Source organism: Nyctereutes procyonoides, unplaced genomic scaffold (genome assembly GCF_905146905.1).
Source record: "Nyctereutes procyonoides isolate TBG_1078 unplaced genomic scaffold, NYPRO_anot_genome, whole genome shotgun sequence".
NCBI classification, from domain to species: Eukaryota; Metazoa; Chordata; class Mammalia; order Carnivora; family Canidae; genus Nyctereutes; species Nyctereutes procyonoides.
This window is the reverse complement of record NW_026575051.1, coordinates 67,140,173-67,167,847: the sequence shown is the minus strand read 5'-3', so window position 1 is coordinate 67,167,847 and position 27,675 is coordinate 67,140,173. Positions and strand designations below refer to the sequence as shown.

The 27,675-nt window shown below is 47.6% G+C and overlaps 1 protein-coding gene across 1 annotated transcript in view; it reads left to right on the top strand.

Moving 5' to 3' along the window:
* The window catches only part of DDO (D-aspartate oxidase), a 35,922-nt gene extending 10,923 nt beyond the window's left edge, over positions 1-24,999 (top strand). Inside the window, exons 5-7 of the mRNA XM_055329634.1 lie at positions 8,542-9,067; positions 23,043-23,255; positions 24,820-24,999. Of these exons, the coding sequence (XP_055185609.1) occupies positions 8,542-9,067; positions 23,043-23,255; positions 24,820-24,999 (919 nt within the window). The remainder of the gene's footprint in view (positions 1-8,541; positions 9,068-23,042; positions 23,256-24,819) is intronic.
* Positions 25,000-27,675: the final 2,676 nt, after the last annotated feature.

The window sequence follows — 27,675 nt, the reverse complement described above, 5'->3', positions numbered from 1 at the left end:
TTCTGGAAAACAGGCCCCTTATTTCCATTAACAACCTAATTCTCAGGCCTAATCTCTAACAGGGGGTGAAGACCTGGGAGAAATCCCGCTGCCTTCTCACGAGTTGGAGGCCTGCCGTCAGCATCTCACTCTACTTAAAATAACCTGGAGTCAAGTGGTACTTTGTGCCCTGACAGCGATGCCACTGGCCTGAGGACCAGTCGGCTGGGGTTCCTGCCTTGGAGCACGCTGCTTCCTGTCTGTTTTTAGGTGACAGCGTCAGGGAGAAGAGGCCTGAGGGGCAGCTCCTGTCCCCCCTAGCGTCCTGGGGAGGTCTCCGTCAGCCCATTTGTTTCACACACACACACACACACACACACACACACACACACGCACACGTCCACCACGACAGGGGGCTGGGACGTGAGTGCCTCAGACAGACAAAGACAGTGCACACACCCTTGTCCTCCCAACCCCATCCCGCCCTCTCAGCACCGTCTTGTGCCCCTCACACCTTCCTCTTCCTCTCACCCCAGCCCCTGCAAGAGAGGTCTGCACAGGTAGCACACAGGGCCTCCATGCTGTGGAGATCAGCCGTCCTCTTCCCTCAGGGCCTGACATCTGGCCAGAAGGCCAACGTGAGGGAGGAAGGCAGCCACATGTCCCCTTTCCTCCTGAGGGAGGCTTCGCTGGGCAAGAACTAACTCCTCCATGCCCAAGGCAGCCCTCCCAGGGGAGGATTTCAAGCCAAGGGGGAGGCAGGGCCGTGTTGAGTTGGGGTGAGGGGATGGGCCCCCCCGGGCTCACCCCGTGGGCTCTCCTCCACCGGGGCCACCCCAGCGGGGAGTCACACAATCCCTGCTTGTTCCTCGCACCCAGGGTCTGCTGTGTTACCTCCTACACCCCTTCTACACAATGTGAGTGTTCAGCCTACACTGTTCTGACTCAAAAACAGGCTTTTCACTCAGCAAGCCACACACACAACAATGTCTCCGTCCTAAGCTCTATGCTTCTGAAATAATATAAACTTCCAGGAAGGACCAAAAAAAAAAAATGTTTTTAACCACAACTGGGGTCGTTAGCTTTTTCTTCAAAGAACAGAAGGGATTGTCTCCCTGTCAAAAAGAAAAGAGAGAAAGAAAGAAAGAAAGAAACCATGCCTGATAATATCCAGAACAAACAAAAGAACAAAAACCCCTCCGAGGTTTGATCAACCATGCAGATCATGTTTTATATCCTCAGCCAGTGGAGTCAGATTCTGCTGCTTTTTACTTGCCCCTTCCAGGAAATGAATCAGAGAGGCAGTAAGTCAACCGAGCCTGTCTCTTTGCCAGACGTCCTACCTAAATAAATCATTCCGGCTGGATCAAGATCGTCCTGCCTTTGACATCTTCCGGAGAGCTGGGCGCCCCATTTCTGTGCCGGGGACCCTATAGCCTAGGTACATTGCTTTCTCTTGGGAGGCCACGCTTTATACTGTGGCCCCGATGAGGCCTGCACCCGCAGCACTGACCACACCGAGCTTCCTTCCCACTGGGGTAACAAGGCCTCAGGGTTACTCTCCCTGCCTCCCATCCCCTGTAGCTTCTGTCACCCCCCTTGGCCTGAGTCGCAGCAGTGCCTCTGAAAAACACCTTGTGTGGCTCCCCCTGCAGCTGGACAGAAATAGGGACCGTGCATCAGGAACGGGACGGATGGACCCTGCCTTAGACACGTCCAGCCTGCAAAGGTGCCTTCCTGCACGTAGCAGACAGAGACCGGCTTCCCCAAGACAAATATGCCCTTCGCTGCTGGGGCTCAGCTGCCCTTTCCCAGGCGTTTAGATATTTCTGCCCCGACCCAGCACCTGCCACCTTGAGCCAGAGCAGCCGAGGACAAATGACGGTCCCAGACGCAAGTCTAACTCGAGCTCCACCCCCCCCCCTTGGCTGCCTGGCCGCGAGGATCAAATGGGAGGTTCCAGCCTGGAAGGTGCAGGATGATGGTGGCAAGGAGGTGAGCAGGGAGGAGGTGGAGGCTGCGGGCAGGCCTCAGGGCAGCTCCACGGGCACACCAGGTCCCTGAGGCCTTAGCTGCTGGCCCGCTTCGGAGGGTGCAGCTGTCCCCTCCAGGGCCACCCTGCTCAGAGAAACCCTGGGCCCCATCCACCAGGGGTGCAGAGGCTGCCCTTCCCCAGAAGAGAGCAGGGAGCGGGTAATCCAAGTCCAGGGAGTGGTCCAAGCAGGGATGGATATTCTGACAAGTGGGAGATGGAAAGCGGTTGGTTTGTTGGAATACGCATCACAAGGAAATGAGGGGGCGGGTGGTACGGCCTCAGATGAGATCATGTCATCGGGTCAAATTAGACTATATATAAAAGGCAAGAAATCCCACATAGTCTTCACTCAGATTCCCCAAACCTCAAACTTGCAGATGTGCTTTATCCTTTTCCCTCTAAACAGATACTTTTTTTTTTCTGAACCATTTGAGAGTAAACTGCAGATGTGATGCCCCCTTTACCCCAAATACTGAATACGTATTTCTTAAACCCAAGGCCATTCTCTTACATAACCAACGTCAACTTATCAGAATGAGGGCATTAAGTTCACATGGGTACATTTCTGAAACCTACAGACCCTATTTAGGTAGGTTTCTCTGAATTTTTCCAATTGTCCCAATAATACACATTGCAGCAAAAGAAAATCCAGGATCGTATAGCATATATTGCAGATATACATGTATTTACTTTATATATGTGTGTGGGTCTATGTGTGTGTATATATATAATATATGCATATAGATAGATATAAATGTATCTATATAGATATATATTCATTAGAAACGAGTGACTAGGTTCAGCCCACATTCAAAGGGAGGGGAATTAGGCTTTAGGCTTGAAGGGTTCAAAGACTTTCTGAGGATATTTAGAAAACACCACCATTGATCCTCTGAGCACAAATTGTTCACGTTCCTACCACATGCAAAATGTGCATATATATGTATACTGAAAAGCTATTATAAGCTATCTTAGGTGTAGCTGCATTAAGTGTCACTAGGATGGAGCAGCGGACTTCTTCTCTCTTTATCCTATATTTTTATGCTTTATTAGTTGTATGACCTAGTCTTTGCTTCAAACTTTTATTTAAAGTCTAGTTAACATACAGTATAATATAGGTTTCAGCAGTAGAGTTCAGTGATGCATCACTTACAAACAACACCCAGTGCCCATCCCAACAAGGGCCCTCCTTAGTACCCATCACCCAGCTAGCCCATCCCCTACACCCACCTCCTTCTGTCAACCCTCAGTTTGTTCTCTATAGTTGAGAGTCTCTTTTACGATTCGCTGCCCTATCTTTTCCCCCCTTCCCCTATGTTCATCTGTTTCATTTCTTAAATTCCACATATGAGTGAAATCATATGTTGTCGTTCTCTGACTGACTTATTTCACTTAGCATAATGCTCTCTAGCTCTATCCATGTCACTGCAAATGGCAAGATACCATTCTTTTTGATGGCTGAGTAATATTCCAGTGTGTTTCTGTACGTGCGCGTGTGTATACATATACCACTTCTTCTCTATCTATTCATCAGTTGGTGGACAGCTGGGTTCTCTCCATAGTCTGGTGATTGTTGATAATGCTGCTGTGAACATCGGGGTGGGGTGCATGTACCTCCTTGAATGAGTATTTCCATATCCTTTTGGGTAAATACCTATTAATGCAATTGGTGGGTTGTAGGGGAGCTTTATTTTTAACTTCTGGAGGGAACAGTGGAATTTTTCTGTGAATCCGTGTGCATAGCATTTGCCAAGTGAGATTTTAAATAAGGTTTCCTTTTTACCTCATTTTGAAATATACTGGACATAGTTAATTTTCTGATCACTTTTATTAAGGTGTCATGCTTTCGGCTTGAAGCAAGGATTAATTTTTTTAATTGACCATGTCTAATATTGCATACAAAATACATAACACAAAAAAAATTTTTAAAAATACATAACACAATGCTTAGCAAAGCCAACCCTTCCCCCGACCCAGGTTCTTGGCCACCATCCTCTCCCAGCCTCCCTGCATCTCTCTGCATCTCTAGTGATGGCTTCCTAGCTCTTCACTCTTTCTCTCCACTCGAAGCTAACCTCATGTATCAGTGGCTCAAAAACTCAATGCTGTTTTCCTAATTCCAACGAACTTTCTACCAGCAGTGGGGAGAATTGTCCTTTTTCTCGCTCTGACGACTGGGATTCCACTGCATGGCAGCCCTGCTCAGGCCTGACTCTCACCAATTCTCTTCAAGTCCATACCCTCAGGCTCTGGCCCTCGCCTTCTTCTTCTTCTTTTTTTTTTTTTTTAAGATTTTATTTATTTATTCATGAGAGACAGAGAGAGAGGCAGAGACACAGGCAGAGGGAGAAGCAGGCTCCATGCAGAGAGCCCGACGTGGGATTCAATCCTGGGATTCCGGGATCACACCCTGAGCTGAAGGCAGATGCTCAACCACTGAGCCACCCAGGCGTCCCATGGCCCTCGCCTTCTAATGAGAATTTTCCAGCCAGTGTGAGGAGCAGCTGGGGAGTAGACACCATGTCATCCCCTCTTCTCTCTACCCTCCTTGGTGGGGATCGATTTTCCAAAAGCAGTCTGGTTTGCAGAGAAGCATCCTGGCCTTCATGCAGACAATCATGTACCCTCTTACCCCATAGTCATCTGGGATCCTTAGAAGAGACCTTTTGCTTTCTTTTTTTAAAGATTTTATTTATGTATCCATGAGAGACAGAGAGAGAGGCAGAGACACAAACAGAGGGAGAAGCAGGCTCCCCCCCGGTGAGCCCCATGTGGGACTCGACCCCAGGACCCCGGGATCACGCCCTGAGCCCAAGGCAGCGCTCAACCCTGAGCCACCCAGGCATCCTAAGAGTTTTTACTTTGTATTCGTCTAATCTACGACCTATTTGGATAATATTCCCAGATTAAAGGTACAAGCTATCAAGATGCTTGCAAAGGGAGTGTTAAAATGTCTACCTTTGGCAAGATGAAAAGTGCTCAAAAATTTAAATAAGAAAAACACTGTTCCCCTCCTCCCCAGTTTCTACTCACTAGGTTCCCCAAACAATTTAGGGTGTAAGTGTCAGCAGGTGAATTCCAGGAGCACATGGTTCCAGGGCAGTATCTTGGCCCTGCTGCTCCCACCGTTTTTGTCCTGCTGGGCTGCACCCCACATCCTGCCCTGAACTCCCGCTCCCAGTTCCCTCCTGAGCTCTATGCCCAGTGCTGTGGTCAAAGCGGCCCCATCCCTCGTATTAGAGCTCACAAGGACCCTGTCTTTCTCCTGTGTCCCGTTTCCCTCAGTGAGTCTCCCCGCTGAACCCCCACCTCCCTATATCAGGAGGGAGGACTCCTCTCTTACCTGGCTTAGGCTGTGGCAGGGATGGGAGGTGGGGTGCAGAAATGCCTCCAGTCCCATGAGAAGGGAGAGGATGAGGGGACTCCCCTGTGCTTCTGGAATGTAGTGTGTGTGTGTGTGTGTGTGTGTGTGTGTGTGTGTGTATAGAAGCACTTAGTGGAGCCCCATCCCTCTCAAGGCTACATCTGCTCAATTTCCCTCTTGCTGAAATGCCCAGTGAGTTGAAGGAGGGGCTCTAACGACAACCACCCCCCATATCTATGCATCAGGCTGACACAGTCCTGCAGAGGACTGACTTTTAGGCTTGGTGAAGGTGGGCACTTTTGGCTTTTAGAGAGATGACCAGAAGACATTGGTCAGGGTCTGTTTAGTGACCACAAATTTCCTCAAGGTAGGGTGGGACAAGGCATTCTTCCCATCTAGAATGAGGTCTTGCTCAGTTGCAGGAAGCCCTACGGGGAAAGTCACCCTGCTTATACCCACCCCCCAACCATGTCATTCAAAACCTCTAGGATAAAATAACTACCTCATGTGGTTGTAAAAGTGCTGGGTCACCCAACCTACAGCTTCCAGGTCTGGTTTCCTCCTACACCCTGGTGCCGCCTGATGCATCACCCGTGGGATAACAGTAGAGATGGGGCATCACCACAGGGTTGCATGGCAACAGTGCGAGGATGACGGGTCCCTGGCACATTCAGTAAGTTCCGCCCTGGGGTAGAGGCCTGCGAGGTACTCAGCACAGCAGGCTTGCCAGGCCTTTCCAACAGCCCAACCGCGGATAATTTCAGAAGTCTCCAGGTAGAGAGTGGACTTCCATCAGTAGCGACCAGGAGGAGAGCGTGAAATGGAAGAGAAGGGCATTTGCGTTTGCTGAATTCTTACATGATCTTTATTAAAAACCCTGTGGACACAGCATTCTTACCCCACGATAATAGTTGAGGAAACAAGTTCAGTTCAGTCCAGTCACCAGGCTGGTAAAATTCCTGTATTTGTCTGAATTAGGAAAAGAATTGAGTTTTAATTAGAATAGTTGGAAAGCAGGGCACAATGTTTGATTATCAACACGTGGAATCTGCAATCTATTACTAGCAAAATCAAGATAATGTTCAAATAATAATCAGTGTAAAACATTTTTTGAAGCCCAGATGTCATTCTTACAGGCTACTAAACCATTGAATGTAAGTGATAGATGGGTGTGCAAAGCAGGGAAACCCCTGGACAAGATATCGGGTCTTGTATTTTGTGGTAGCATAGCAACGGCACCCTTTCCTGCAGCCCCCCCACTAAAAAAAATTACCGAGGAACTACAGTGTGTTAGGGGATCTATCAGACTTTTCCCAGATGCTGTCTCACTTCATTTTCACAAGGAGTCTATGAAGTCAGTGCTGGTATCTCCAAATTACGGATGGAGAATGAAAGGTCACAGAAATTAAATAACCTGACCAAGGTTTTATGATTGGTAAAGGGGAGAGTGCGCCTCAACTCTTTGTAAAAGTTTTTTCTTTACAGTCATTGTTTTAAAGAATACTAACATGTCGCAATATGTTGGCCAGTATTACCACGAAATTCATAGATGAATATATTAAAACTAATGCTAGTGAACTGTACACCTAAAAATGAGTGAGTACACCTAAAAATTCAATAGAGTGAATTTTATGTTACGTGTATTTTACCACCATTAAAAAAAAAGATTTACAGGACCTAGATAAGCCATTTCCCTTAAAAAATTGATTTATTCATTTTAGAGAGAGAGAAAGAGAGCCCACACATGTGAGAAAGAGAGGGGGGCAGATGGGGAGGGAGAGAAGCAGACCCTCTGCTGAGCTGGGAGCCCAATCCTGTGGGAGCCCAATCCTGTGGGGCTCCATCCAATGACCCCGAGATCACAACCCCAGTGGAAACCAGGAGTCCCACGCCCAACCTACTGAGCCACCTGGATGCTCCAAGCCATTTCTTCTTCTTTCTTTCTTCTTTTCCTTCTCCTTCTGCTTCTCCTTCTTCTCCTTCTCCTTCTTCTTCCTCCTGTGGGGCTCCATCCAATGACCCCGAGATCACAACCCCAGTGGAAACCAGGAGTCCCACGCCCAACCTACTGAGCCACCTGGATGCTCCAAGCCATTTCTATTTCTTCTTCTCCTTCTCCTTCTTCTTTCTTCAGATTTATCAATTTATTCATGATAGACACAGAGGGAGAGAGAGGCAGAGAGAGAAGCAGGCTCCATGCCGGGAGCCTGACATGGGACTTGATCCCAGGGCTCCAGGATCGCACCCCGGGCCAAAGGCCACCACTAAACTGCTGAGCCACCCAGGGATCCCCCAAGCCATTTCTTTTTGATATCGATATACTTGGTCCAAAATATCATTATCAACCACAACTATTACTGCATCTGTTGCAAATACTTTGCATTCCTCTCACGCTAACATTCCTGCGATAGACATAAAGTGGGGAATGGGACCCCTGTTCCAAACATCTAGTTGGGGAGGCTGGAATAATGCAAGGGAACATGCAAGAGTTAACAATAGGAGACAAAATGTCTATGGCTACAAATTGAGGCGCCAAATGAACGGCATAAAAAAATGCTCTGGGATTTAAAACACGGATTAATTTAGTGTTGATTGAGCATCTAGTATGATCTAGGAACTTACAAAACGTAAAAAAGGACAGCACATTTCTTTCGTTCTGACATTTTCAAAAAGATTTTTAATTTATTTATTCATGAGAGACACACACACAGAGAGAGGCAGAGACACCGGCAGAGGGACAAGCAGGCTCCTTGCAGGAAGCGGAGGTGGGACTCAATCCCAGGACCTTGGGATCACGCCCTGAGCCAAAGGCAGATGCTCAACCACCGAGTCCCCCAGGCATCCCTAAAATAATTTTTTTTTAAAGAGGTTACCATTTGGGTAAATCCATACACATCATATTTGCTTGTAAGTGCACAGACCGTCTCTGCAAGGGCACCCCAGGAACTGGAAACTGGTGGGCCCAGGTTGAGAGGGGGGACCCCGGGGTCACGCCCCGGGCCGAAGGCAGAGGCTCCACCGCTGAGCCCCCCAGGGGTCCCCCGTTTTGGACTTTTGGAACAGGGCTTCATTTCGCCTGCAGTTTCGGAGGCAGTCGCTGGCCGGGCCCTGGGGGGGGGGGGGCTGCGGGGGCGCACCTGATGGTCCCTCTCCTTCCTCCCAGGTTAAGAGCAAGCGGGGTCCCGATCGTCAGCCGGCGCCTGGGAGACCTGTGGGAGCTGCACCCCGCCTTCGACGTCGTGGTCAACTGCTCGGGCCTGGGCAGCCGGCGGCTTGCGGGCGACGCCGAGGTCCTCCCGGTGCGCGGCCAGGTGCTGCGCGTGCGCGCCCCGTGGCTGAAGCATTTCGTCCGGGAGGGGGCCGGGCTCACCTACGTCTACCCGGGCGCCTCCGACGTGGTGCTGGGCGGAACGAGGCAGGAGGGGGACTGGAACCTGTCCCCCGATGCCGAGACCAGCAGGGACATCTTTTCCCGTTGCTGCGCCCTGGAGCCGTCGCTGCGCGGAGCGGCCGGGCTGCGGGAGCAGGTGGGCCTGCGGCCGGGCGGGCGCGGGGTGCGGCTGCAGGCGGAGCGGGTGCGCGGCGCGGCGGGGACGCTGCGGGTGGTCCACCACTACGGCCACCGCGGCGGCGGCGTCGCGGTGCACTGGGGCGCCGCCCTGGAGGCCGCGCGGCTGGCCCGCAGCTGCGCCCCCGCGGCCCCCGCGCCCCCCGCGCCCCCCGCGGCCCCCGCGGCCCCCGCGGCCCCCGCGCCCAGGTTGTAGCCACCCCCACCCCACCCCGCCCCGCTGAGCGCCCGCAGGCGGATCCCCCCAACTTTCCCGTCGCACGCACGCAGGCTTCCTTAGCTGCTCTCTTGGTCTCAACATCGCAAATGCTCCGTACGAATCAGGACTAGGAGTCCAACCCACGAGCCACGCACAGCTGGGCTCAAGCAGAGGCCTAACCACCCAGCGGGGCATGACTCCACTTTTGTTAAGAATACTTGTTCCGGGGGTCCCTGGGTGGCGCAGCGGTTTGGCGCCTGCCTTTGGCCCAGGGCGCGATCCTGGAGACCTGGGATCGAATCCCACGTCGGGCTCCCGGTGCATGGAGCCTGCTTCTCCCTCTGCCTGTGTCTCTGCCTCTCTATGTCTATCACAAATAAATAAATAAATAAATAAATCTTAAAAAAAAAAAAGAATACTTGTTCCAGGGCCGCCCGACTGGGGGTGGGGGTGGGCTCAGCAGGTTAGCGCCGCCTTCAGCCCAGAGCGTGATCCTGGAGACCCAGGTTAGAGTCCCACGTCGGGCTCCCTGCAGGGAGCCTGCTTCTCCCTCTGCCTGTGTCTCTGCCTCTCTCTGTGTGTGTCTCTCATGAATAAACAAATAAAATCTTAAAATAAAATAAGTAAATGTGAATTATATATATATATATATATATATATATATATATATATATATATATATATATATATATATAAATGTTACAGAATAAGATTTAGGTCTGGTTACACGGGGGCTGGAGGCTGTGGGGGTGTTGACATCTTGGGGCTCATAAATCCACGGGAAGAGCTAAGGTATGGAAAACGCTTGAGTCACTGCCAGCTGCAGAGCTGCCCATGATGCCTGTGGGTTGTGCTCAAGGGGGCATTATAAGCCCCCTGAATAAAATGATCACACGGTGATCATGCAACAAATTTAAGAGATTATCACATTTAAGACAAGACAAAGCATGGTTGCTGCTAGTACTAGTGGCAACCTCTCCCTCCCCTCAGCTGGTTAGAGGACGGGGATGAAGTCACCTATGGACATGGCATCAACTCAATAGCTGCCTGGGGTCAGGCTCCTAAGGGTGCTACTGTCCATTACCACAAATGATTGTGTTGTGTGGTTGACTTTGCCTAAGCATTTTTAAAGATTAAGTACCAGGTGCAGCCAAAGAGCTAATTTGCTGATTAAGATGGAACAACCATTCCGAATGAAATCTATCCAAAGGGTTTTCTGCAAGTTGTTGGGGGGGGGGACTGGGAAGAGGGGGAAATGTGTCATGATAAAATGAGTCTGGCAATTGCTGAAATAAATAAATCTAACCTGGTTTCTCAACGCAGGTCTGCTCAGAGTTAATCTGTTCGTGTATATTGTGAACGCTCAGGAGGGTTTTGGCTTTAGTGAATGGTAAAGGAGGGGCTGCTCACTAAGATAAGGAAGCTTTGGAGAAATATATGTAAATTTTAATTTTAATTTTGGCAGGAGATGGCTTGTGTTTAGTGATAATAAGTTCTATTTCAGACATCCCAGGGTTGGGAGGAGGGGAGATGTGAAGTTGGCAATGAGAAGGTGGGAAAGAGGAAGCCCCCAGTATAGCTCCATTTTGCTGTTCACTGAATTTTACATATGATTTTTCTTAAAGAGAACATTCTGCTAGAGGAAGGAGAGAGGGAGAGAAAGAGAGAGGGGAATGAGAGAGACGGAGAGAAAACCAGCGTACTAGATGATCTTCATCTTTCCTTTCAGTAAAAAATCCTCCATCAAGTGTGCTTCTTCCCCATAGGTTTCCACCAGGGGGTGGTATTGTATCAGATTCAGATAAATCGGTGAATTTGAAAATTGAGAAATGACTAGAAATGAAAAATGGATCCCAGCTGTGTGGAGTGAGTGTGTGATTCTTTTAAGGTTTGGGAGTTTATATGCCCCAAATGTGACTGTTCTCTTCAAAGTATTTGAGAAACACACAAGCGGGTTGACAACATGCACACGTGCGTGTGCTCATCACAGTCTGTGAGAAATAATGTTATGGTAAAATGGCATTTGAAAGAGAGGACGTAAAATGTTTAATGGTTAACATGAAGATCAAGACTGCTGCTCAAGGTAGGTTTGGTTCGGTTGTGTTTACGGCGCTGTTAGTGCACTCATTTGCTCCTTATGCCCGGGTTTAGATCCTGCGGTATTTCCATTTCAGATACACAGGCTCACGCTCTGTGCTGCTCTATTTGCTACTCTATGTCAGTCTGCATTTTATTTTTCTGGTTCAACTGGGAGACCCAAAGATTGAGGGCTTCTTGAGAAAATGGTCGTGGCTCCATGCCCTGATTTCATTTTCACTAATTGCTAAATGTTTGCTCCCCGTGTCTCGTGGAGGTTTATTCATTTTGGTCAGCACCTAGCTGCCAGCCTGGGCGGCACACTAGAATCACCTGGGAAGTTTTGGAAAAAATACTGATTTCCCGCCTGCTGTGTTAAATTAGAATCTCTGGAGGGTGGTGTGGGACCCCCGCGTTGGCATTTGCTCAAGCCTGCCCACAGAGTGCGAGCGTACAAGGGCAGCTGAGAACTCTGGAGCACTCTTCCCTCCTTTCCTCCTGGGACTCCAGGGCCACCGTAACCCCTACCTGTGCCTGCCTTCTCCGTCATCTCAGGGCGTTGAGCTAGGAGGGATGTGCTCACGTGAGTGGTGCATCCTTTGGCGCTTCTGGGCAAGGTGGCCTGTGGAATTAGCCACCTCCCAGAGTGGCTCCCTAGAAATGCTGGGAATAACCTTGCTGGCTGCAGGTCAGCTGCCCAGAGTCAGCTGCCTTTGTCTGAAAGATGAGACACTGAATATACACATGGGTGATGGCCAGGCTATATATAAAAATAGAACTCTGACCCCCAACCTGTGGCAGCGGGCTCAGGAAACCAACTCCCTTATCCACAATAACCAGCCCAGGGAGCCTGCCTGCTATGGGTCGGACTCGCAGGAAGCCAGATGGCCGTCTCTAGTAACAATCCAGAAAGCTGACCAATCATTTCTTTTTTTTTTTTTAAGATTTTATTTATTTATTCATGACACACACACACACACACACACACACACACACACAGGCAGACACACAGGCTCAGAGAGCAGCAGCCTCCAAGCAGGGAGCCCCAGGTGGGACTCCACCCCGGGAATCCAGGATCACGCCCTGGGCCGAAGGGAGGAGCATAACTGCTGAGCCACCCCGGCGTCCCTAACCAATCATTTCTGAAGCAATTGGTCCCAAATGGCCAGGACTTGGTTGATAGCTGACAGCTTCCCTAATTTTGGGCCCATTTTCAACTTAGGACCAACGAGAGACGGCACGTACGCACCCCCCTAACCAATCACCTGGATGCCTCCCTTCTACTTAGCTCACTCACAGGCTCCACTTAGGGCATACCTAAAGCCTAGTCTATTTTTTGTTTTTTTTTTCCCTACTTCTACAGCTGCCCCACTCTTCTCCCTGTCTTGGAGTCATTGTGGCCGACTCCCTGGCTCTAGCAAACTCTGGATAAGTCGTCATTGTTTTTCTCATTTTGAGGGTCTTCATTTCCACAAAGATTTCCTGTTTCTGTCGGTTGTTGTCCTCTTTGGTGATCTGTGCCAAGGCCAGAGAATGGAGCACTCCCTCCCCACCCCACCCCTCCTCGCTCCGTTTTCTATTACAGACCTTTTAAAATGTTTTTCTGAACACGGAGAACAACCAATTTCCTTCTTAAAATCTCTGCTTTCAGGCATCTGACATTTGTGGCTGAGCTCAGGCCCGCTGTGCCTCTGACCCAGAGGGACACGGCAGCTTGGAGGGAAAGGGCCTTGCCAGCTGGGGGCTTCTTCAGAAGGCAGAGGTTATGTTCATACTTTTAGGCTTATATTCACTCAGGAAGAAGCTAAGCAGAAAGACCACAGCCCAGTAGGACACCGTTGTATAGAAGAAAGGCTATTTTCAAAAATGACATATATTCTTCTTTTTATTGAAAAGATGCGTTCAAGCCAATTGATATTTGAACCAATTTTTCTCAATCCACTAAGAGCTTTTAGAGAAAGGGAAGAAAATAACGGTGGGATCTCCTCTGAGAGTTGCAGTTCTGTAGGGGAAAAACCTGTGCCAGGACTCTCCGAACTTGTCAGATTTTGAAATGAATGTAGCACTCTCAGTAATTTTTCTTGGTTCCTCTCATCTTTCTTCTTGAGAATGTGAATGATGGAGACACATTTGAAACCTGTTTCCTCTGGGGATCATTCACTCCGGAAAAGCCGATTGAGATGTTTAAGTGGTCCCTTTCTTCTTGAAGAATCTCAGCAGTTTGCTACCCGGCCCGGGGGCTTTATTATCCTAAGTGACTTTGCTGCCTATAAATTACTGCCCTAAGTAGCCAAAGGGAATGAGTTAACCAGATCTCTGAAAGAATCTAACCAACTTTCTTCAATTATTAGCAGAACAATTGACTCCATCTGCTCAGGGCACCTGCCCACCTGGCCTGTAGCCACGGTACCCATGATGCCACCACTCAGAGCCTTGAATTACAATTTTTACCCTGATGTAAGTTCTAGGATAGCAGTCTACCCTCAAATTTTGTATGTATCCTAGTATTTCCCTGCCTTACAGACCCGAGTGGTCTGGCAATGGACCTCAGCCAGTGTTGCAAACACTCCAAATGGTTTGCCCGCCGTGCCCAAACCCATTTTCTTGGGAAATCTGCTCAGATCAGGGGCTCACTCTCGGGGAGCAGTATCCCCCATGCCCTGCCTCTCTGGTCACAGCTTATTGGATCAGAGGAAACCATCCGTTAGGTTTAGGTTCAGTTGCAAGTGAGAGAAACTCCCCCAAACAGTTGCTTAAACCAGATGGGCACGCATCTCTCCGTCCCGTAAAAGAAGCTTTGGATGTGGGCAGTCCAGTGCTGCTGCGGGGACTCCAGCAGTCACCTGAGCTCTTCTGGTTCACGCTCTTCTACCTCAAGGGTGTGGCTCTAGCGCTCTTGGCCCACACGTCATCAAGTCCAGCCCCAAGGGAACATCTCAGGAGACTCATGCAACACTTTGGTTTATGTCTCACGGCTTGGGATTTAGCCTCAGGCCTACACTGAGCTTCAAGGGAAGCTGGAAATGTAGTCTTTTGGCTTGGTGACCCTGTGGAGGTTAAGGTTTTAGCAGACTTTGCTGGAAGTATCCAACTATAAACTGGGCGAAGCCAGTTAGAGTCTCAAGACTTTATACCAAGGGATTCTAAAACCGGTTCCAGGTGATGGCAGGCTCTGAAGACATGTAGCCTTGGGCCTACAGTTCATGTTGTTCAGGTTTTCACAGGGGGAGCCAGGCAAAGAGAGGAGGCAGAGAAGAGCAGGGAAGGAAGCCCAAGGGGCCATGAACTTCCAGGGAAGCATCAAGAATGATCTCAGGTCCTGACCCAGTCCCAGTTTCTCATGAGGTCTGATGGGACAGTCAATTCTGCATTCCTCAGAAACGTCACATTTTTAAAAAACTGCTTTTTGAAAAATCATGTATTAAGGAGGGAGAATGGATGAAGACTGAAGAGTTTCAGATTTCCCCCAAAGAAGTTATCTTTCCTACAGTAATTTCAATTAGAAGGATGCTTTTTATAGCCCTAAGACTAAAATCTAAACATCACAGGACAAGTCTAGCATTTGGTGGCTTTTAGCTTTTGTTTAAATATCTTGTCCATTCTTATTACCTATCGGGAACATTTGGTATATCCTTATCTCCTTTACCTTTGTTATCACCTATTGTTAGGGTAAACAAAGTCAAAACTACCCAAACAAATCTCTTGTGTCGCTCAGGCAACAGTTTTTCTTATACGCTAGCTGCTGAGTATGTTATTAGTTCCTGGTCAAGCTCTCGTTGTAACCAATGGTGTTCTCAGTAATGCAGATTATATTCTTTAATTACTAGACTCGAGTTATGGCAATTTGTATGGCAAAAGCTCATGCTGTAGGAGTAATGCCTGCATTTAATTTCCTGTCCACGGATTCCATGGGGGAAATACTTTATCATAATCCTCCTTTCTCCTTGAGCCCATTAGATTAGATTCTCTCCTTTCAATCAAAAACACACTTGTAAGTCAGCTTATAAAAAAACAAGTGGATCCTTGAGATGGGAACACAGATTCCAACTATTCACTAGACCAAGGGTTGGCAAACTGCTTCTGTAAAGGGCCCAGTAGTAAAGATTTTAGGTTTTGCAGACCATACAGTCTCTGTTGCAACCACTCAACTGTGCCACGATAGTGCGAGAGCAGTGAGATATTTTGTAAACAAATGGTCATGGCTGTGTTCCAATAAAACTTTATTTACAAAAATAGGCAAAGGGTCAGATTTGGCATCAGGGCTAGAGCTTGCCCTGCCCTAAACTATAACCTTCATGTGGACAGAAATATGTCTGATTCATTTAACATTTTCTATTCAACTCCAAACACGAAGCCTGGTACTAGATAAACATTTGTTGAATCACTGGGTGAATAAACTATCAATGTGACATTAGTAGACAGATTATCTCAGCTTAAATTTGAAAAAAAAAATACTACTAAGCCTCATTCAACAAGCTCTTTTGTTTGCTTTCTAATTGATTTTCCTTAAAAACTGTGAAAGTATATCTACTGCTAGTATCTCACAGCTTATGTACCACAGAGAACACAGTCATGGCCTGGATTCTGAGGCAAGTGGATGATTTAAGCAGCCAGAAGGCATAGGACATAGGAAATTTTCTTAGAAGCAGAGTCTTTATGTCAGTGCTCTCATCCAGGCCTGCACATCCCACTGGCATTATTCTACTAGGCTGGGCCCAGGAAGGAATGTAAGACTGCCCTCTGGTAAGGGAATGGATGAAAGCTATGTCCTTTCCCTGCTTTTGTGATCTCTGCAGCCTCTAGCCTGTTGTGCCTGGGATTTTTTTCCTACTAAGAGAGGAATGAGAGAAAAATTTTTAAAAAATGGGCCTAGTGTCAGGAAACTGTATTGGCAGAAAGCCTTCTAGGCAAGCTCAATACCTTGTCTCAGCTTGGACCATCCCACCTTGACCCCCAAATCCCGCTGTCTGCCTTGCCCGCTGATGGCACCCTTAGTGTGTCTGGTCTTCTCCCATGGTTTGCCTTACTTTTGCACCCACTCAAATGTGAGTTAGCTTCCCTGAACAAAATTCTATTTGACCGTCTGGACCAGAGGTCTTCAACCCTGACTGTGCATGGGAAAAAACAAAACAAGAATTTAATAACCTATGCCTACCCACAGACCAACAGAATTAGCAGCTCTTGGGTGGGGATAGCAGGCATCAAAATTTTAAAAAGTATCCACCACCCTCATCTTGGTGATTTTAATGTGTAACCAGGATTAAGACACACTGATCTAGATTTCCAATACTGGCTGTGCATCACAATCACCTGGGAACTTATATTCATTCAATCATGGGAGACAGAGAACACACATACATACCCTAATGTACAGAGGTATTACATGCTACACAGAAAATTTTTTATTATATTTATTTTTTCAATTTTTATTTTTTAAAAATATTTTAAACAGGGAGGATTAAAGGCTACTGTTTTATACAGAGTGGTGTGATTAGGCCTTTCTGAGCAGGTGGGTCTTGACTGGAAGCCTAAGGAAAGTGAGGGAATTACAATCCACGTGAATATCTGGGAGAAGAATATTCTAGACAGAGGGAAGAACAGGTGAAAAGGTCCTGAGTGGAGTGTGGGAGAAGTGGAGTGTGCTTGGCCTGTATAAGGTACTGCAAGGGAGCCCGTGTGTCTGGGTGCAATGAGCAAGAAGGAGAGTGGGAATAGATTAGGTCAGAGGTCAGGTCAGATTGTTTAGGACTGGGGGCCAGGATGAGGATTTCCGCTTTTATACTAAGTGCCATGGGAAACTATCAGAGGCTTGAGAATAAGGGAATACCATGATCTGATTTTACTCTGGTTGCTGTGTAGAGAAGAAACTGAATGGAAAGCCAAGAAAGCAAAAAGGGAGACAGTACTGAGAGAGGCATTGCAATGATCTGGGGAAAGAGGAGGGTAGCTTGGACGAGGGTGGTGGAAGGAGTAAGAAGTGGCTGGATTCTGTGTATATATATATATATATATATATATATATATATATATATATGGGATTGGCTAATGGATCTTGGAGGATGTGAAAATCAAAGAGGAGGTAAAGCTAACTCCAAGGTTTGTGGTCTGAGCATCTGGATGAACAGAGCTGCTATGCTCTGAGAGGAAGAACACTGATGGGGAAAAGGTTTAGTTGGAGGGTGGGAAGTATAAAAAATCAGAAGTGTTGGGCATGTTCGATTATTAGACACCCAAGGGGAGATGTCGAGGATGCAGTTGGATGTCTGAGCCTGGAGTTTAGGGACAGGCCCAGAATGGAAGTGCAAACTTGGGAGTTACCAGCATATTTAAAACTATGGTAGTTGATGACTATGGTAGAAATGACTTAAAAAGAAAAGGAGATACTTGAGGGGAGAGAAAGAAACTAACATTGATTAAGCACCTACTATAGACTAGGTGCTTTTTACATGTACTAACTCTTTAACATTTTACAAGTTAGAGATATTACACTTCCCATTTTATACCTGGAAGGATTAAAGTTCAAAATTTAAATAACATGTCCAAGTTCACACAGTTAGCAAATGGTCAGAATTTGATCTGGTTTTACCTGGTTCTGAAGCCCATACACTTTCACTGTCCCTCCCCTTCCTTCCTTCCTTCTTCTCCTCTTTCCTTCCTTCTTCCCTCCCTCATCCCTCCCACCTCCCTTCCTTTCTTCCTTCCTTTCTGAGGTATAATTTATATATAGGAAGGCATATAAAACATACTTGTATAGCTTACAAAATACACATATACTTAATTATCACTCAGATGAAGATATAGAATATTTACAATACCTCAGAAGGTTCTCTCATGCTCCTCCCACTTTACATCTATCCAAAGGTAACCACTTGTGACAGTTAATTTAATAGTCACCATCATGGGATGCCATTATATCTGGGTATGTCTGTGACAGTGTTCCTGGAAGAGATTATCGTGTGAATCAGTAGTCTCAATGAAGTAGATTGCCCTCCCCAGTGGGTAGATATCATCCAATCCACAGAGGGCCTGAGAGGAACAAAAAGGTACACGAAGGGAAGACTTGCCCTCCATCCCTCTCTTTCTTTCTCTCTCTGCTTGACTACTGGAGCTGGGACATCAGTCTTCTCCTGCCCTTTGTGCTCCTGGTTCTCAGGCCTTCAGACTGCGGCTGGAATCTACACCACTGGCTCCTAGGTCTTCAAACCACGCCACTGGCTTTTTGGGTCTTTACCTGGCACAGTGCAGACTGGGGGACTTTTCAAGCTCCACAATCATATGAGCCGGTAGTCAGAGTAGGGGCTTTTGGAGGTCAGGTGATCAAGGGAGTATTAGCTCAGGTCTGTCTCACAGTGGGCCCAGTAGATCCCCAAACCCACCGCATGATTATCTCTCCAGTTCTGGAATGTGTTAATTGGAATAGATCGACTCAGCAGCTGGCAGAGTTCCACGCTGGTTTGCTGACCTATGGAGGGCTATTATGGTGGAAAGGGTCAAGTGGAAGCCTCTAGAACTCAACTAGAGCCTCTAGCCTCAACTAGAACTGCCTCTACCTGGGAAAATAGTAAACCAAAGGCAGTATTACATTTTTGGAGGGATTTCAGAGATAAGTGCCACCATCAAGGACTTGAAAGCTGCAAAGATTGTGATTCCCACCATCTTCTCATAATTTAACTCATCTGTGTGTCCTGTACAGCAGACAGATGGATCTTGGAGAATGACGTGGACTACCGTAAGCTTATTCAGGTGGTGGCTCTATTGCAGCTGCTGTACCACATATGGTTTCATTGTTTTAGCAAAGAAGTAGGTCCCCTGTTAGTAGCCAATAGTTATGTGACTGTTGAGCTGGCAAATGCTTTTCTCTCTGTCTCTGTCCATAAGGTCTATTAGAAACAGTTACTTGCAGCTGGCAAGGCCAGCAATGCACCTTCACTCTCCTACCTCAGAGGTATATCAACTCTCCAGCCCTATGTCATAATTCAGTTTGCAGGGACCTTGATTGCCTTTCCCTTCCACCAGACATCGTGCTGGTCCATCATATTGATGACATCATGCCGACGGGACCTGGTGATCAAGAAGTAACAACTTCCCTAGATTTATTGTTAAGACGTTTGCGTGTCAGAGGGTGGGTGGTATACACCTGACAAGAATTCAGGGGACCTCTACCTTAGTGAAATTTCTAGGTGTCTAGTAGTTGCATGTCACAATATCCCTTTTAGGTGAAGGAAAATGACTGCATCTGGCCCCTCTTAAAACCAAAAAGGAGGCCCAACATCTGGTGGGATGCTTCGGAATTTGGAGGCAACATATTTCTCATTTGGGTGTATTTCTCTGGCCCATTTACTGAGTGACCTGAAAAACTACTAGTTTTGAGTGGGTCTAAAAACAAGAGAAGGCACTGCGACAGGTCCAGGTTGCTGCGTTAAACTGCCCTTGCCACTCAGGCCATACGATCCAGTAGATACGTCGATGCTTGAAGTGTCTGTGGCATAGGGATGCTCTTTGGAAACTTTGACAGGCTCTTATAGGCAAATACCAGCAGAGGTTCTTAGGATTCTGGAGCAAATCCCTCCCATCCTCTGAAGATTACTGCTCTGCTTTTGAGAAATAGCTCTTGGCTTGCTACTAAGCCTTACTAGGGACTGAAGACTTAATCATGGACTACCAAGTTACCATGAGACCTGAGCTGCCCAACATGAGCTGGGTGTTATCTGACCCCCAACTATAAAGTTGAGCTTACACAGCAGTACTCCATCATCAAACGTAAGTGCAATGTATGCAACTGGATGTAAGCAGATCCTGAAGACATAATTAGGTTACATGAAGAAGTGGCCCAAATGCCTATAGTCCCCACTCCTGCTACACTGCCTTCTCTTTCCCAGCCTGCACCTGTGGACTTATGGGGAGGTGCTTATGATCAGTAGAGGAGACGTTTCAGGCCCAGTTTACAGATGGTTCTGCATGGTATGCAGGCACTACTTGAAAGTAAACAGCTACAGCCCCTTCCTGGTACATTCCTGAAGAACAGCGGTGAAGAGAAATCCTCCCAGTGGGTAGAACTTTACCGAGTTGTTCGCTTTGCTTGGGAGGAGAAATGGCCAGTTGTGTGATTATCTTCTGATACATGGGCTATGGCTAATGGTCTGGTTGAGTGGCTGGGACATTGGAACGTGATTGGAAAATTAGTGGCAAAGACATTTAGGGAAGAGGTATGTGGGTAGACCTCTCTGAATGGGCAAAGAATGTGAAGATATTTGTGTCCCATGTGCATCACTTACCAAAGAGTGACCTCAGCAGAGGACGATTTTAGTAGTTGAGTTGATAGGATGACCTGTTTTGTGGATACCAACCTGCTTCTTTCTCCAGCCACCACTGTCATTTCCAAATGGGCTCATGAACAGAGTGGCCATGGTGGCAGAGATAGAGGTTATGCACGGGCTCAACAACATGGTCTTCCGATCACCAAAGGCAACCTGACTATGGCTACTGCTGCCAAGGTCAATCTGCCAGCAGCCGAGACCAATACTAAGTCCCTGATAGGACACCTGCCACCTGGTGGCAGGTTGAGTACGTTGGACCACTTCCAGCATGAAAGGGGCATGTTTTGTTCTTACTGAAATAGACACTACTCTGGATATGGATTTGCCTTCACCACACACAATGATTCTGCCAAAACTACCATCTGTGGACTTACAGAATGCTTTATCCACCGTCATATTATTCTACACAGCATTGCTTCTGATCAAGGAACTTACTTCCTAGCAAAAGAAGTATGGCAATGGGCCCATGCTTATGGAACTCACTGTTCTTATCAGGTTTCCCACTCATCCCGAAGCAGCAGAGGAATGGCCTTTTGAAGACTCAGTTATGGTGCTATGTAGGTGGCAATACCTTGCAGAGCTGGGGCAAGCTTCCCAGAAGGCTGTCCTATCTTCTGAATCAGCATCCAGTATATAGTGCTATTTCTCTCATAATCAGGATTCACAGATCCAGAAATCAGGGGTGGAAACAGGAATGGCAGTGCTTACTATTACCGTTAGTGACTCACTAGCAAAAATTTTGCTTCCTCTTCCCATAACTTAGTCTCTGCTTGCTTAGAGGTCTCAGTGGTTCCAGAAGTAGACATAATGATCTTTTTGAACTGGAAGTAAAGACGACCACCCCATCACTTTGGGGTCCTCTGAATTGGCAGGCAAAGAAGGGGGTTATGGTGTTGCCTGTGTGATTGATCCTGGCTACCAAAGGGGTGGGGGTGGGAATTGGACTAGTCATCCACCATGGATGGAAAGAAAAGTTTGTTTGGAATATAGGAGATCCTTTAGAGCGTCTCTTACTATTACCATTCTCTGTGACTAAGGTCAGTAGTACACAACAACCCAGTCCTGGCAGGACTAGTGGCCCAGACCTTTCAGGAATGAAGGTTTGGGTCACCTCACCAGGTAAAGGACCATGACCAGCAGAGGTGCTTGCTGAAGGCAAAGGGAGTATGGAATGGATACTGGAGGAAGGTAGTTTTATAAACACTGGCTTCAACCATGTGACCAGTTATAGAAATGAGGACTGACATAGTCACGAGTATGCCACCTTATGTTGTTATGAGTAAAGGTGTGTGTCTGTGTGTGTGTGTGTGTGTGTGTGTGTGTACATACTTCTATTTGCAGCATAGTAATCAATGTTTATGGTTTTGGTTTTGGGGCATTGAGAAAAAAAATTTGAATTTTGTTCTTTTTTTCTTTACCTGAGCCTGGGAAAAGTGGAAGGCACTTGAAAAAATGTTTCACAGAAAGTAGTTAAATAAAGGTATGTAATATTTCCAGACTGGTCTTCCGTTTTCCTGATTCATTTGGAATACAATGTAGTAGAATTGCTCAACACTTCTTCCTTTTTACAACGTGCCTTTTTGTCCTGTGGAGTCTTGAAAGCTGAAAACTACATTTCCAAGACTCTCTTAACAGCGTTCCATATGTGATTTAGGCTCTTTGGGACTGGCGCATTTCTATGAAACTTGGATTTGGAACTGAGTAAAATGTGGAAAGAGGCAGGGCCAGAAACATCCACTCCTGCTGGAGCAGATGGTGGCAGAGGCGTCACAGCTCCACATCAGCTACTTCCTGAGTCGGTTGCACCCCATAGCAATAGCAGCTACTTTCCCAACAATGGCAGAGGCGGTTGTGAGCTGTTCTAGGTAGCTCGGTCAGCACCTGCTCCTCTACTTTCCCATGATTTAGGAAGCCACATAATACTTGGAAATAGGTACCTTTCTGCTTTCATGAACTCAAGGGTAGCATCTGTTGTCTGCAACTGAATGTTCTACAGCCACCATGGTGGTGCTGAGAAGCCACCACCGTGCTCTGCACCACTCAGTCCCCAGGGCCTGGTAGCATGCAGCCCTGTAATCAGGATCAGGTCAGCGGGTAGGTCGCATGGGTGGCTCCCAAGCTGAGTGACTACGGGGGATGCCCTCTATCCCCTGAGTTTCTAGCCCTCCAATTTCACTTGAAATGCAACTCTGAGGATTTCATTTCCACACCCCTCTCCAAACTGTTGCTGGGTGCCTCACACCCCCGTTGGACCATCTCTTGTAATACATACTGATTTTTAACGTGATGGGATTTCCTCTTTGTTTTGACTCCCTGGGCATGATAGGTTGTGGGAGAGAATCTGCCTGCAGGATGGGGAGGGAAGGTGTGTCAGAGTCTGAAAGGAGAGGAAAAGGAGGCAAAAATATTTAGGAAGCTGTAGCTCCCTAAGCAGATTCCCGGGACTTACAACTTCGTGTGACTGTTACGCAGATCCCAGTTGAGAGTTGGTTCTGATAATGTAGAATTTGGGTGGGGAGCGCTGTGGAGTAGAAGGTGGAAGCGTCTGGGACATCCACACGTATCGGGGCTCTGCTGGAGTTGGAAGTGCCTGTCGACAGAGGTGTGGTGTGCAGAGCGTGGACACGTCGAAGGTACATTTTGCTGAGGGTGGGTCGCACCTTCTCCTGTTAGGGCTAATGGAAGAGGAGATGCTCATATGCAGAGATGTGAAGGAGGTATGTGAACAGCGGGCAAGGCATTTGCTAGTTCTTTCATTTGGAGGGACCCAAAGGATAGGGGGATAGGAAGGGAGAAGAGTAACGGGACTACCTCCCCTGTTAGACCAGGCAAGGCCGCTGGAATCTCTCTTCTGACTAACCCAGGGAGGGTTTGGAGGGCTGGTGCCATTCTGCTTTGCTCTTTGTCACTCATGTATTAAATACTTCTGGGCTTCAAGTTGGAATGATTGTAAAGAGCTATTCAGAGACAAGGGAGCCGCCTGCTTGGTCAGCAGAATCCCGGGCTTTTAATGGGAGAAGGCTGTGGGCTGGGATCATTACGAGTATTTTAAAGTTCCAAGAACAAGCTTATCCACAAAGCATTTCTGCAATCTTTCCTAGGAGAATTGGAAACACTTTCACAACTATCTAATTTTAATCTTTCCAACATCCTTGTGAGGTAGGTAAGAAGATATATTCTTACACTTTTTCCTTTTTTTTTTTTTTTAACAGATCATAAAATTTCATGACAAGTAGTTTCCAAAGAAACCACGTGGGGCCAAAGCGTGAAGCCAGTCAGAGCAGTCTGTCTGCAGAGAGCAGAGCTGCTATTCTTATTGCCGAAGCATTTTGTTTAGTCTGTGCTTTCTTCTTTTTATTCGGCTCTTATGGCTATTGATGGTCTTCCATGTAGTCACACAGGACTTAGCATTGACCTATAACATTCAAAGAGTGTTAATTATGAAGGCTTTCCTACGGTTCTGACACCAGACTGCATACAGAATATGTGTTTTTTTTTTTTAGTTAATTAATTTATTTTTTGACAGGTACTTAGAGAGGTTTCAGAGTTGCAGAAAACTTCCCTGATACATGAAGCTGTTGAACCTTAGGAACCGCCTTTTGTTCAGCAACTCAAAAGGCCTTTTCTGGAGCATGAACTGCTAATGAAAGGCAGAATTAAAAAAAAGAAAAAAGAAAAAAGAAGACATTGCTAATCATTCTCTTCCTAACTTCGATTGTCTGAGGAGAGAAATAATTCTATTGATCTGCCCAGCTCAGATTTACCCCCGTCGGTAACAAAGACTTAATTTCCAACAGTGGTGGGTGAATAATAGACGAACAGCCAATTTATCCTGGGATGTTAAAGCCCGAAAGATAATGGAACTTCTCTTTGTTTAACATGGGATTTGAAGCAAGCTACACAGAAATAGTTGTATTTCATTAGAGCATGGCGGGCGACAAGATGAAGACTTTTATGTTAAAAAGGGTTTCTCTGCTTTAGAGAGACCTGATGGTGACAGATTGTGGATTTAGTTCTGATTTTTATTTATCAGTGACACTTTACGGTATCTCCTTTTCGTGTTTAATTTGTTAAAGCAGCCCAGGGCTGGAGGACGCTGGTGAAATCAGCACCCTTTTGCTTTTAAACCAGAATTAGGCAAAATGAAGGATTTGACTGGTTACATGCAGTGCCAGTGCTCACCAGTTACAATAACAATCTCACCCTTCTGAAATCGAATGCTGGCATATGATTGTATTTTGTGGTTCGCGAACTATTTTCATCATTACCCACCAAACTTAGGAGGACAAAATCAAGATTATCTTGAGAGTTCATCGGCTTTTAAGGGTTTCAAGGAAAAGACACTTTAGACACTTGGCTATCCTACAGCAGTGCTCTGAGGCTATTCCCAGTGCCTTCTGTGAGGCTGCAGCCAAAGCAAGAGGATTTATCCTGAAGCAATTATGCTGCACCATCACCTAATTTTGTGTGAAGGACATGCACAGGTGGGCAATGGCCACTGAATTTTGTTAGATCTCTGCGTTCAAGCCTTATAAAATTCTATCAACTTCTGAGAGGATGAAACCACTGCAGTTTTGGGTAGAAAGGAAAGGCAGAAAAAGGTGTGGGGAAGAGTCCTCTTTCTGCATTCAGAATTTTACATTCAGAAGACGTAGACTCAAGTTTTTTCACTGTCAATATATCTGATGTTTTGTGTTTCACTATTTGGTACTATTTTCATTTTGAGGTCTATAAGGTGGAGGTTTGGGAGTGCCCTGATCTGCATGCATTCTTAGGGTCTATAAAGGTCTTTTTTAAAATTTTTATTTATTTATGATAGTCACAGAGAGAGAGAGAGAGAGAGGCAGAGACACAGGCAGAGGGAGAAGCAGGCTCCATGCACCGGGAGCCTGACGTGGGACTCGATCCCGGGTCTCCAGGATCGCGCCCCGGGCCAAAGGCAGGCGCCAAACCGCTGCGCCACCCAGGGATCCCTCTATAAAGGTCTTAATCAGGTTCTACCTCGAATCCATCCAAGTGTCTTCTGCTCACAAACCATCAGCAACTCCCCATTGCTCATTAAAGAAAATCCAAATTGCTCGGCTTGCTCCTTTCCAAACCTGCCCATGACCTCCCCATCTCCAGGACTGGGCGATCCTTTCAGGCCGTTAAGAATAGCATAAGCAAAGGTCTGGAGACAGGAAAGGGCAGTGGGGGGTTGGAGTATAGCCAGTGGGGGTGCCTGGCTGGATGGGGGGTGCCTGATGTTTGGTTTCATATACACCCCATCCAGCATGGCAGGGTGCTCGGAACCTGCGGTTGCACACATTTCACTGAGCTCCTCTCTGTGCAAGACACTGGTTACTGCAGGGAGGCAAAAATAAATAATTCACCATCCCCATCCCCGCATCCGCATCTGCCGTGGGACTTAGGCTGGTGAACAATTGCTGCCGAGAGTTAGGTGCTGGGATACCTGGGGGCCAAAGTTAGAGCAATAACCGGAATTTGTTTCCTGGTTTTTATATAACAATTCCCCCCACCGCACCCCACGTGAGAGGCTGAATTAAAGAACCCACAAAGATGTTAAAATAAGAGCCGCAGCTAATAAAAACCTATTCCAGTGATCTCATACTTTGCGGTTGAAGCAACTAATGGGAGCTACACACCCACAGTGTTAGCAAGGCGCGGGAAACCGTCCCCCCTTCTTTGTGGTCCAGCTTAGAGCCGCCTTTCTCCTGCCCTCCCTTTGTGAGGGCAGCTCATTCTCCGGCTTCCTGTCCTCCTGGCAACAGCAGCATTCTCGCAGACAGCTTTGTGTCCTCTCCCTGAGCAACCGTCTAAGTCATCGGGGGAGCAGGGGTGGGGGACAGAGGAGGGACACAGATCCAGGCCTCCTCCCTCCCTGCAGATCCTCAGGGGGCCTCTGCTCGGGAACATTCCTTTAGGAGGTGTCAGGGGAGGGGGCACATGTGCTCCACGATGGCCTTTGTGTCAGGTGCAAGGTCAGATCAAGTGAGCGGGACCTGTGCTGTCCTAGGGGCGGTGGCCCTGGCAGGGAACTCCCCCCCCCCACCCCCCCCACCCCCACCCCCCACCCCCGCCTAAAAGCTGAGGGAGGGGAACTCCGAGAGGAGAGCCGCGTGTGCTTCTCTGGGCCCCAGAGCCACAGGAATCAGTGGGGCAGGAGAGGAAGGGCACGTTTAGGACCTGCCCATCAAGGCCGGAAGGAAGAGACCCATCGGTTCCATTGGATCGGGCTGCTTTCCCAGAAATCGTGGAAAGCGTAGAAGGACACTCCCTGGCTTGGGATGACCGTCAAGGAAAAAGGCAGTGAGTGGGCTGGGCGGGCAGCACAGGCCCCAGGTGCGGTTTTCATTGCCCCTCTTAGTCGGGCCAGTGCAGGCCGTGAGCCCAGGCCCCAAGCAAACCTGTCAACGCGAAGGCAAGAGGAATATGACCCAGTGCAGGATGAAAAGCCATGTCCTTTCTGACTTCCAGTGAGCAGTCGTGACACTTGGCATACTCACGGTGGCACTTCCTATGGGGCAGGCATGGGAGTCTCGGTTCTTTACATAGACCCACTTATTTAGTCATTACATAGGAAGCTACTATTATTATCCCCATTTTTTAAAAAAGACTTTATTTATTTATTCATGACACACACACACACACACACACACACACACACACAGAGAGAGAGAGGCAGAGACCCAGGCAGATGGAGAAGCAGGCTCCCTGCAGGGAGCCCGACGCGGGACTCGATCCCAGGACCTTGGGACCATGACCTGAGCCAAAGGCAGACACTCAACCTCTGAGCCACCCAGGCGCTCCTATCCCTAATTCACAGGTGGGGAAACTGAGGCACGGAAAGGAAAGGTAACTGGTGTAAGTCTACACTGCCAGTGAGTAGTTTAAGGGAAGCCTACCTTACATTAGGGCCTTTTGCTTCTCACTGACTTTTTGGCTTTGTTCCTTAATCCTTCCCGAGACCACGTCTCCTTAACTCTCCGGGGTCCCCTGAGCTGAATGGCATTGCAGCCCGGCTAGAGCTCCCGGGGGCGGGAGGGCAGGCAGGCAGGAGTCATGGGAAGAAGAGAACAGCTGGCCATGGGGCTCCTGAACTTTTGAATTCTGAAGCCCCTTTGTTAAAACTTAAAA